Source organism: Spermophilus citellus (assembly GCF_964194105.1).
Source record: "Spermophilus citellus genome assembly, chromosome: 3".
In the NCBI taxonomy this organism is placed as follows: Eukaryota; Metazoa; Chordata; class Mammalia; order Rodentia; family Sciuridae; genus Spermophilus; species Spermophilus citellus.
The window spans coordinates 7,071,648-7,084,609 of NC_138184.1; the positions used below are offsets into that span (position 1 = coordinate 7,071,648).

Sequence of the window (12,962 nt, forward strand, 5' to 3'; positions counted from 1 at the left end):
CAAAAGTATTTCCTATCATTTTTAGTTTTAATATCTTTGACTTTTGCCACATTAGTAGTCAATGTTACTATTGATGATGTGCATTTAATTCAATCACATTTACTGACATTTGGATTGTGTCAAAGACAAGGATACTTGTTTCATATTACAGAATTTTTAAACAGCAAGCTTAAACTCACAGAGGAGGGAAGTGAGGAAAATCAACGAATGATGAAACCCTTTCAAGATAACTGGCTCATAACCTGCTTTCTGATTGTGGCCCCTCACCCTCAATTTATTTGTCAGAGAATGGAGCCTCAATGGTGTCTTAAATAGAATAAGTCAAAGAAGTTTGTTTTGGTACATAGACAAAAATGAGGTAAATTGCCCTGGTTCTTAATTAACTTTTATGAAGATTGCTTTTTCTTAATAGAAAGGTCATTACTTATTCTCTGTTTTCCTTTAAACCATATGCTATATTTTATTATCTTCTTGAACTACTCTCTTCTGCTCCTGGGCTTCTAACTTTGTGCAGTTAGAGGGGTGAATGATGGATAGAGCTATAGTGAAAGAATGTGCAAGACTGGGTGTTGCACTACTGAGAACTATGTTGAGGGTATGTGGATCTCTAGTGTGAGCAGCTTTGTCATGCATACTTGAACTCAAATGCACACAGAATCAGGGAGGCCTGCTGATGTATTCTTTTTCTCACTCTCATTGCTTTCTGAAAAGATATGTGAGACATAAAGAAGTATAATATCTAACTTGCATCCCAGAATTCCACCCCATAGGTCTCTCAGTTGACCTATACCTACAACCTATCATTTTTGGACACTTCCTGTCCATGTACCTGGTCACAGTGCTTGGGAAGCTGCTCATTATCCTGATTGTCAGTTCTGACCCCCCACCTCCACACCCCCAGGTACATCTTCCTCTCCCACCTGTCCCTCACTGACTTTGGTTTCATCTCCATCACGGTCCCAAAGATGCTGGTGAACATTCAAACTCACAAGGAAGTTGTCTTTTATTTGGGCTGCTTGACACAGAAGTCACTTTTTGCCATTTTTGGATGTATGAATTATATGCTTCTGACTCTGATGACCTGTGACCAGTTTGTGGCCATCTGTCACTCTCTGAATTATACAGTTATAATAAACTTTCACCTCTGTGGTATAACAATTTTGATGGTTTTTTTTTTCTGAGTCTTTTGGACTCCCAGCTGCAAAATTTGATGATCTTGCAAATTACCAGCTTCATAGATGTGAAAATTTCTAGTTTCTTCTGTGATCCTTCTCAACTTTTGACTCTTTCCTGGTATGACACCTTCTCTGATAACATATTCAAGTATTTTTTTGTTACCACATATGGCCTTTCCCCCATGTCCAAGATCCTTTTCTTTTATTACAATATTATGTCCTCCATTCTGAGGATCCCATCCTTAGGAGTTAAGTACTAAGACTTCTCCACCTGTGTTTTCACCTGGCTGTGTTTGTTTATTTTATGGAACAGGCATTGACAAATACATTGGTTCAGCTGTATCACATTCTCCAAAAAAGGGTCCAGTGGCACCAGTGATGTACACTGTGGTCACTTCCATGCTGAACCCCTTCATCTACAGCCTTAGGAACAGGGACATTAATGGAGCACAGAGTATGTGCATAGCTGATATGGTCTTATCTAGAATTCTAGATAGGGCAGAAAGGTGGGAGGGAAAGGGAGGGGTCAGGGTATTAGCAAGGATGATGGAATTTGATGGACTTCATTATCCAAAGTACATGTATGAAGACATGAATTGGTGCTGACATAATTTATTTACAACCAGAGATATGAAAAATTGGGCTATATAAGTGTAATAAGAATTGTAATGCATTCGCTCTCATTTATTTTTAAGAAATCAATAAAAAATAAAATAATAATAATAATATTAATAATAATAATAAAGATATTGACTGCACCCCAAACAAAAAATAAATATTCAAAAAAATTTGAAAAATTGAAATTACTATTCTGTGCTAAATAATTTCATATATAAGAGGTTAACGATACAATTAATCAAGGCAATAAAACTACGTTACAAATGTGACTGTTACAAGATTAAAAAAAAAAAAAAAGGAATCCATCTGGTCCTTGGCTTTTCTTGGTTGGTAGGCTCTTGATGGCATTTTCTATTTCATTCCTTGAACTTGATCTCTTTAAATCATGTATGACATCCTCATTCAGTTTGGGTAGGTCATATGTCTATAAATGTTTTAATGTCTTCCATATTTTCTGTTTTATTGGAATATAAATTTTCAAAATAGTTTCTAATTATCTTATGTATTTCAGACATGTCGGTTTTGATATTTTCTTCTTCATCTTTTTAAAATAATTTGAGTTTTCTCATTCTTTCTTTTTGTTAGAATGACCAGGGGTTTGTCTATTTTATTTATATTTTTCCAAGAACCATCATTTTTGCCAGTGTTTTCAATTGTTTTGATTTCATGGATTTTAGCTCTGACTTTAATTATTTCCAGTCTTCTACTGCTGTTGGTGTTGATTTCTTCTTCATCTTTTTTCCCTAGGGCTTTGTGATGTAGTTTCAGTCATTTATTTGTTGACTTTTTATGTTTTTAATGAAGGCACTCCCTACAATGAACTTTCCTCTCACTACTGCCTTCATGAAGTCCCAGAGATTGTGATGTATTGTGTCAGTGTTCTCATTTACTTGTTAGAATTTTATTTCATCCTTGATTTCTTCTACTATCCATTCATCATGCAATAGTGTATAATTTAGTCTCCATTTGTTACAGTAGCTTGTGGTTTTTATTTTATCATTGATTTCTAATTTCATTCCATTGTGGTCTGATAGAAATGTAGTATATTATCTCTCTCTCTCTCTCTCTCTCTCTCTCTCTCTCTCTCTCTTTATTTTTGTATTTACTAAGAGTTGCTTTATGGCATAAGATATGGTCTATTTTAGAGAAAGAGTCATGTGATTCTGAGAAGAAAGCATGTACATTTGTTGATGGATTAAATATTCTATATATGTATGTTAAGTCTGAATTATTGATTGTATTATTTAGTTCCATAGTTTCCTTATTTAGTTTTTGTTTGGATGATCTTTCCAGTAGTGAGAGAGGTGTGTTAAATTCACCCAGTATTGTTGTGCTGTAGTCTATTTGACTCTTGAAATTGAGAAGGGGTTGTTTGATGTACATAGATGTTCCATTGTTTGGGGCATAACTATTTATAATTGTTATGTCCTGCTTATATATACTTTCATTAAGAAGTATGAAATGTCCTTCTTTGTTTCTTCTGATAACTTTGGTTTGAACTCTACTTTATCTGAGATGAAAATGGAAACCCCCTGCTTGTATATGCAATCCATATGAGTGATAAGTTTTTCCCCAGTCCTCTCACCTTCAGCCTACAAATGTCTTTGCCCATGAACATATTGTTGGGTCTTGCTTTTTAATCCAATCTGCCAATTTATGTCTTTTGGTTGATAAGTTTAGGTTATTGTTATGGTATGTTTTCTATTCCCTGTCATTTTGATTTATTTCTGGTTTTTAATTTGACTTAGTGTCTCCTTTGGTTGAATGTCCCTTTAGTGTAGATCCTCCCTTTGCTGGTTTTCACTGACTAAACAGGTCTTGTTTGTGTCTGGTCACTGAAACAGGAGCCCTATACTTCTCCTTAATAGCATCTACAAACTTCAGTTGCACAAGAACAATGGCAGACATGTCCATGAGCCTAGGAAAAGTAAAGTAGGAACAGAGAGGAGTGAGAGGAAACCCTAGAGCTTATTCTGAGACACACTTTAGAGTTTCTGATCATTCTCATTATGCAGAGTCCTTTGACAATTGTCCTGAGGAGGAGAACCACTATTTTTTTAAATGACTGAATGTTTCATTTAAAAAAAAATAATGATCAGGGCTGGGGATGTGGCTCAAGCGGTAGCGCGCTTGCCTGGCATGCATGCGGCCCGGGTTAGATCCTCAGCACCACATACCAACAAAGATGTTGTGTCCGCCGAGAACTAAAAAATAAATATTAAAAATTCTCTCTCTCTCTCTCACTCTCTCTCCTCTTTCACTCTCTCTTTAAAAAAAATAATGATCAAATAAATGTAACTAAAGCATATGCTTATTAGTTTCAAATAGCAATGCTTCGTTATTTACATTTATACTGCATATTTATACTGAGAATAGACATTAAAAGCTGATTATCTTTAAAACACAAAAGTGATAGCAGTAAATTGAGTATACAAAGTCCTTCACAATTATAGCTAGTGTCCAAATCTTAAGTGGACCTTCGTTTTCTTTTCTTCATCTTCCTGCATTAATGTTGAGAAGTCCTTAGAAATGGCATTGCATGGACCTATTAGTTCAATAATGAGCTCTGTGCATTGAGCTTCCAAAGTCATATGTTAGGGCCCAATCAGCCTGTGCCTGCAGCCCTTCAGTGGATGGTTCTTTTCCAGTGAGCTGCATGGCTGTGTGTCCTGCTGTGGTTCTGCTTCAGGAAGCTTCCACCTGTGACAGCACGTTCATAGGAATGCTGGGCACTGAGTCTGAGCTTTTGTTGGGCAGCAGGTATGGGTAGGTCTTGGCATGTGCACTTCTTTGTCACGACCCAGCAGAGAAGCAGTATAACCCAGTAGGTGCAGATGGAGCCTTGGGACCCTGGAAGAAAATGGAAAGTATTGCTCCTCTATCAGAAGGACAAACATCTCAGTTTGAGTATTCAGATGGGAGTCTTTAGTATATCAATTTTCATGCATCGTGTTTGAAAAGTTTATGTTTTTATTTTTGCTAGGGTATTAGATATCTTATTTAAAATGTGCTCTCCATTCACACTGCTTCTGTTTCCCATAGGGTGCAAAATATGTCCTCAGAAGTGTTCACTAGCCTGGTGCAATGGTGTGTGTATGTGGGTTGGGAGTCTGAGGTGGAGTTTCACAAGTTCAAGGCCAGCCTCAGGAACTTAGCAAGGCCCTAATCAACTTAGGGAGCTCCTGTCTCAAAAAATGAAAAGAGCTAAGGATATGGTCCTGTGGATAGGCACCCCTGAGTTCAATTTCTGGTATCAAAAAAGAAAAAAAAAAACAAGCAGAAAGAATGAAAAGAAAAAAAGGTTTCCTAAGCACCATGAAAAGACTCTGGTGGTGATAAGGATGAGGAGGACGATGCCAGAAACCAGAGCACCATGGACTGATGCTCAGGGCTTCCCAGGCTCATGGGGTGAGCATGTGTTCCCTATTATTTGTTTAATTTCTTGTGCATTGTTCCAGTTTGAAAAAACACATGCCCCATTTATCATTAACTTACAGTAAAAAAGGAACTTTATAATTATGCAACTTGCTCTTGTTTGTTAGGTTGGAAAGACTGCAGCCTGGTTGCACTGGGCTGTCTGAATGTGGACACAGGGCATCACAGGAGAATCCTGGCAGCCTGTCCCATCAATAAGCCAAGAGCCATTCCTCTTCCCTGTCACTGCAGAAACAGAGCCTTGCCCATGGTGCAGTTCCTTGCTGGATTCCTGGTGATCAAGGGCAGAGCAGGGCGGGTGCCTGCTGTATGCACTATGGAAGAACAACCACAGGCCACAGGAGAGGTCACAGTAGGGGAGGCTGATGATCATTCAGCACAGATCACACTATTGGGCCCCCTCCAGGACCTCCTTGGAGCTCACTATATGACCCTTTATGCTCAAAAACAGCCCTTTAATCTCAAAGCAAACCTAATATTACATCTTTATTTTATTCTTACATCACTGGAAAGAACTTAAATGTATACCTTATATTTAAAACCTTAGGACATAGATAGAGAACTTTATGTTGGATGGAAGAAAACAAAAACACATAGCAAAGGGGTCTTAGAGCCCTTCAATCCCACTTATTGTGTCTGTGAAGTAGAGCAAGTCACTAGTGTCTGGATTCAGTATTGTCATCTGAGATGATTTTTGTTTGATACAACTGCACTGACTAAGGATGAAACAGGTACATCGTGCTCTTAAAGAAATAATGTGCTATTTTTGAAAAATTTCGGAGCAAAATAAGATCTAGATATTATTGTTACTGTTAGTGATTAGTTTAATCTTCATGCAACTCAAAGAATTCATCCCCTACTCAAAGTTACAATGTTTCTATTTCTGGATTGTATATTTTAATTTTGATGCTCAACATGTCTGTGCTGAATTTCTGGGGCCCATGCTTGTCTTTGCAAAGGAGGCATCTAAAACAGATCTGTTCCACATTGAATTCACCTGATCTTTCTTCACCAAAATGGCCCAAATTAATTTGGATTCATGGACTTCTTGCTTCCAGTCTGTACTTTCATTCTTTGAAACACTGCGCCATGAAAATCACGGCAAGTTAATCACTATCACTCTGTGTCCTTGTCATGGGCATAGGAACGCTTTATTTTTATTTAATTCCTTCTAACTTTTTCAAATTTGAGCACTCATGACATAGATTTTCTAAAGTAAAAAATAGCAAAATGTGGTAGGATCTGAAGGGATCCCCTGAAACCCGAGCCTTCTACTGAGGCACATGTCAGAGTTTCCCACTGTGGCATCTCTGGGGTCTGTTTACAATTTCTTTCCTCAAAATTGTTGGAATTTCCCTAATCATACATCTTTTAATTTAAAGTCACATTGACCAATCAGTTATCGAGTTCCGAATTTGCTTTGGTGCTGCACATGTTTTGGAGCTCGGTGTTGCTCTCCCTCTCTCCTTAAGCAGTTGGAGCCGGGAGAAGTGGAGTGATTCTCACACACTGTGCACACACTGGCAGGGCTGTGACATCAAATGTTGCTCTTATGACTCAAATGCAAGCACTTTCTCTTCTACCTGAGCAACATGGAAATATCCTATAAACCAGATAAGATTTCTTCAGGAGTCATTATGCAGAGAATATGTCATGGTCAGCAGTGTTTTGATGACACATATTAAGATGAAGATGTAGGTGAAAATCACAGTCTCTAGGACAAGATTCCTCCGTGTTTCTCCTTTACTAGCAAAACAATAATCCTTATTTTTTTCTGATAACCCTGTTTTTAATATTTAATTGGTATTGGGGACGAGATGAAGCTTTTGGTAACAAATTGGTAACCTACCTGGGATCGTACAGCTGCCCCCACCCTCGTCTTCTTGGGCAGCTCTGACACTCCAAGTAACCCCCTTCCACCCTAAAGATGCAAGGTGGCTGCTGAGCTTATTAAGAAATGACTGATGGAGAACTAGGACCTTGTGGCTTTGTCTTGTGAAGAAGCAGAGGAGCTGTACCTGTGAGTAAAGTGGAGGACTGAGGGACTGTCCCAGGAGCTGCTAAGGCAACTTTTCCGATGGGGAACTCCCATGTTCTGTCTCTGAACCCTAAAGATTGCTATTTTGGCTTATTGGAGAAAGAGAAAATGTAACACAGTAAACTTGTGACACATTTGGCCATCTGGTAAGTAGCCCAGTATGCATGCCAAGACCCTTTTGATTCTACATATCTGGTTCCCCTTCATGGGCATATGATTATATCAGGATAAACACAACTGCTATTATAACTATAATGTTCTTTAAAAATCAAAGGGAGATCAGTATGGCAGAGGAAAGGGACTGTGGGAGGGAGGATAGGAGGGTAAGGTAAATACTAGGGGATGATACTGGCCAAATTATACCAATATATTGTGTGCATGTATGAATATGTAACAATGAATCTCACCATTATGTACAACTATAATACACTCATAATAATATGGAAAAAACCCAAATCCAACTATTACGTATAACTATAATGATAATTATTTTTTAAATTGGTAAGTTAATGTAGCTTTTAAGAGTGAATTTGGACATGCATTTTTCTTCAGAGATCACACCCCTATCCCCTGCTGATATATTATATAGAAATTCTTATTTGTGTTTTATGGAGAGATGAACAACAATTTTGAAGTGATTGCCATACCTTACTGGTTAAAAGATGTACTTTCTTCAGGTAATGCTTTCTGTAGGATGAAGACTTTGAAGTAGAGGAATGATCTTCCCAAATGGAATTAGCACCTCAATTTAATGTAAATGGTACATTTCTGAGGCAATAGGTATTCTGTTGTGCACTACTTAGATGAGATTTAGGTGCCCTTTAGGTAATTTTTAATGGAAACCTTTATGGGAACATAAATTAATATTGACATAAAAACATCAACAGAAAATCACACCTCCACATTTCATAAAGTAGGCAGGTTTGGGAGACAGGTTAGCGGGAGAGTGGAATCAGGCAGACATAGTAATGTCACCAGGGAAAGAGATACTTCTGGAGATGGGTCAAGGAGCTCCCAAGGCAGAGGGGGAGCTCAGCTCTCGACCAGTGGGGTTCTTGGCATATGTGATGGAGAAGAATTTCAGCAGGAGATGGACAGAGGCATGGACAGAGGTTTATTTATGAAGGCAGGTACACATGCAAGGGAGAATGTGGGCTGTCTTGAGGCTGAGAGGAAGCCCTGTTTTGGGCTGGGTGTTGAGTGTTTACAGAATGGCTGTATCAGGTCCTGGGCAGGAGGTGGAGCCAGGGAGGAGCTGCACAATTTTGTACCATTTTTCCCTACATTTGTTTATTTCCCCCATATTAAAGGGGCATGAGCCCAGGGCATGGTCCAAGGGTATGTGGTTCAAGATTTATAACTTTGCTTTCTAAATCTCAAAGGCTTGTGGATGTGTCCTTTAAGATTCAATATTTCTCTCTCTTTATCCTAAATTCCGAGCTCACTAAGAACTCAAATTTCTCAGGTAATTGTTGAAATCTATTTATACAGTGTTAGTCCTAAGATAAATATTGTCAAATATCTATATTTTAACATAGGTAGTGGGTATTATTGAAATATGAGAAGGTAATATTAATGGAGCTTTTCCTAAGAGCCAGGATGTTGTCAGACAGTGAATTCCTACTGTGGTGTAAGAAAAAAACCACCTAGGATTTCACATGCAGATATCCTGATTAAACTGGTGTTGGTCTGATTTTACAGTAAGAGGATAATCGAAAATATCCAAAGATGAATATAACATTAACTGAAACAAAACCACTAATTAGGTAATTGGAAATATTTTTAAAACCAAGGTAGATAATTATTACCCCAAATTTAGACAAATTCAATCACAGCAAGAAGAGACAAAGAATGAACCCAAATTACACTCACATAGCTTAAGTGAGAGAATTACAATCTGCGTATCAGGAATGCCTGACCAGAGAGTCCACAAAGTGGAAATAATGTGGTTAGAATTAAAATCTGAGCTTTGGGCAGTTTTTTGGTGATGAAATCTTAAACTGCAAACTCGATGGAATGAGATCACAAAACCATGGAGCAGTTTTAACACGTTAGTTGGAGGACCTATTAAAGGAAAGAAAAACAGTGAAGAGCTCTGCAATATGCCAGCTATTCTGCTGAAATTGTTTGGGTTCATACAAATAATCCAGTATAAAATCAAATTATTCAAAGTGTTTTTTATCATTTATGTTTTTAATATCATCTCTTTCAGCCACATTTGTGATCAGGGTTACTATTGATTTTGTGCATTTAGCTCAATAATATTTATTGAAATTTGAAATGTGCCAAAGACAAGGAAATTTGCTTTATATTACATACCTTTATAGAGCAAGGTTTAATCTTTAGAGGAGGGCAATGAGAAAATAAAAAATGATGAGACACGTTGAAGATAAATGGCTCATGACCATGCTTTCTGACTGGGACTCATTACCCTCAACTTGTTAGAACAAAACAAAGTAAATTGAGCTGGTTCTTAATAAACTTTCATGAACATTATTTTTTCTTAATAAAAAATTACTTTTCCTGAATTTCCCCTTAAATGGTAGGCTATAATTTACTGCAATCATGAAATTCTTTCTGCTTCAGGACTGTTAACAATGATCAGTTAAATATCTGAAATAGGGTGTGGAGAGAGGGGTGAATGATGTAGATAGCAACAGTGAAAGAGTGTGCAAGTCTGGGTGTCTCAGGACAGAGACCTATGTTGAGGGCGTGTGGATCTCCAGTGTGAGCAGCTTTATAGTGAATACCTGAATGCAAATGCATGCAGAGTGAGGGGTGCCTGCTGATGGGTTTCTTTTTTTTCTTAAACTTTTTGCTTTTCCAAGCAACACAAAAGCACAAAATTTAACTCACATATCAGAATTCTATCTAATGGAACCCTCAGAAGATCCAGACCTGCAGCCCCTCCTCTTTGGACTGTTCCTGTGCATGTACCTGGTCACAGTGCTTGGGAACCTGCTCATCATCCTGGCTGTCAGCTCTGACTCCCACCTCCACACCCCCATGTACTTCTTCCTCTTCAACCTAACCTTGGCTGACATTGGTTTCATCTCTACCACGATCCCAAAGATGCTGGTGAACATCCAAAATCACAGCAGAGACATCTCCTTTGTGGGCTGCCTGACACAGATGTCTATTTTCACCATTTTTGCATATATGGATCATATTCTTCTGAGTGTGATGGCCTATGATTGGTTTGTAGCCACCTGTCACCCCCTGCACTACTTGGTCATGATGAACCCTCGTCTCTGTGGCTTCTTAATTTTGGTTTCCTTTCTATTAAGCCTTTTAGAATCACTGTTGCACAATTTGATGATCTTACAAATTACCAACTTCAAAAGTGTGGTAATTTCCAGTTTCTTTTGTGACCCTTCTGAACTTCTGAATCTCTCCTCTTCTGACACCTTCTCCAATAACATTGTCAAGTATTTTCTGGTAGCCTTGTATGGCCTTTTCCCCATCTCAGGGATCTTTTTCTCTTACTATAAAATTATTTCCTTCATTCTGAGGATCCCATCCTCAGGGGGGAAGTACATAGCCTTCTCCACCTGTGGCTCTTACCTGGCAGTTATTGGCTTATTTATAGGGACAGGCTTTGGAGTGTACCTTGCGTCAGCTGCATCACATTCTCCCAGGAAGGGTGCAGTGGCCTCCGTGATGTACACTGTGGTCACCCCCATGCTGAACCCCTTCATCTACAGCCTGAGGAACAGGGACATTAAAGGTGCCCCGAGGAGGCTGCCCAGCAGGATGGCCTAAATCTCAGACCCTGTGGGGTCCAGTTGTGATGTGTGTTGGAAAATTCATTATAACTAATTATCAAGTTGGGTTAATCTGCCTCTCCAGGAACATTGATGGGTTTAATACCACACATGATGTAAGTGAAATGCCTGCAGCCAATGATGGGAAGGAATATTTGGGAGTTCTCCATATTTGGAACAAAGGATCACTTTGAAATAATGAAAGATTTTTGAGATGGTGATGATGAATATTACAAAAAAATTATGTGATCAATGATGCTTATCATAATACTTGAGATTGGTTAAAATAAATTTTTTTAACTTCAATTTACTACAATAATATTAATATAAAGCTAAAAAGTTTTTTAAAGAAATGAAAAATTTATAGTAGAGAAGAGAAGAGCCTCTTCCTTAATAGAGATAAACTGATAAACACTGATAGATGTTCATTTTCTGCTCCTCTTCTCCATCATTAATATTAGGAAGCTCTTAAGAGTTGCTGATATGCTTTAGCTACTTGGTAAACTAGGAGCCTTACACACTGAGCCACCAAAGTCACACAGTGGTCAACAACTAGCCTGTGCCTCCAGCCCTTCAGCTTGAGGACCCAAGTACAGTGGGCACCATTATGCATCTCTTCCTGCTGTGGATGTCTGTATCAGGAAGCACCTAATTGAGTGTGTGTTGATACCCCAAGGCTGAAGTCAGGGCCACTGGGCACCAGGGAGGTAGAGCTTTGGACCTGCCCTCCTTAATCCTAAATCAACAGAGCCCCAGTGTGAATCAGGAGCTGCTGTGGAAAGGAAGGGTGGAGGAAGGACATTGCATAGAATTATTTCTTCACCATTAGGAGGAACATGCACTTTGTCTACCCAGATGGGAGAACAAGGGGCTGATTGTCAGGGATGATACTGTGAGTTCATAGGCTTTGTTGTGGTGAGGACAAGAGAAAGCTCGTGGAAAGTCCTCTTTAACTGCCACCTGACTCTCCTTGCCACACACTGTCATCCACAAGGGGATAAAAGGCATCCCTTTAAACTGTGTCCTCAACACTCCAGATGGTCTGTGAAGGAGATGATGAGGATGAGAATGAAGATGAGGATAATTTTTTTTTGTTGGGGATTCTGAATGCCAGATGCTAAGCTATGTACAATATTTAGATTGTTTGAATTCACGTGCAAAGTCTTTCCATGGCATAAGAATCACACAATTTTATTTTAGAGAAGAGAAATGAGCACAGATGTTCATGCAACTTGGGCTAGGTATTTAGATTGAATTACTGAAGCCATGTTTGAAATGCTTTATGGATTTGAGGCACATGGCATTAGCGAAAGCAATTGCTGACAGGCTTTCCCCTCCACAAAAAAATCATGTGTTTTAGTTTTCTGTCACTCCAGGATGGAACCAATTTTCTTGTTCACTTCCTTTGGGATTTCTGGTAGATTCCAGGACAAAGCAGTGAAGGGCATCAGTTGCATCATTTCTTCAAGAAAGTCTGAGACAAGACAAAATCTAAGGTCAAGTGGGCACAAGTAATCCAGAACATCCCCCTGTGTCCCGAACTCCAGGACACACCTGCAGCTGCCACATCCACCCTCTTGGTCAAATAGGAGCAAAGTAGGTCTGAATTTCATTACTACTCAGGTACTTTAAAGGGTTAAGAATGTACCAGAGATGCTTCTCTAGCTAAGACCTCTTTATTCTACTGAAAACTTTCTAATTGTTGAAAAAAATGAAAAAGGTGAGTGCATCAGACCCAGAGACTCACAATTTAATTTTGGCTGCTGTTGGCTTGAACAAAGTGCAGGTGCTATTGTCTATGATACTCAGTAATGTCCTCCAAGATGATTTCTAGTTGATACAACATCTTTGAACCCAGATTAAACAAAAATTATTTCTTCCTGTGTGATTGATATGTAATGAAGTTGTAACATATGGGCAAAAGAAAATTAG

General features: G+C 38.7%; 1 protein-coding gene across 1 annotated transcript; it reads left to right on the top strand.

Annotated features, from left to right (window-relative positions):
• Positions 1–10,113: 10,113 nt before the first annotated feature.
• LOC308645797 (olfactory receptor 7E24-like) lies at positions 10,114–11,028 on the top strand (the record flags this gene model as incomplete). Its single annotated transcript, XM_081288204.1, has 1 exon — positions 10,114–11,028. Exon 1 carries the CDS (start codon positions 10,141–10,143, stop codon positions 11,026–11,028), a length of 888 nt encoding a protein of 295 aa, XP_081144330.1. The 5' UTR covers positions 10,114–10,140.
• Positions 11,029–12,962: the final 1,934 nt, after the last annotated feature.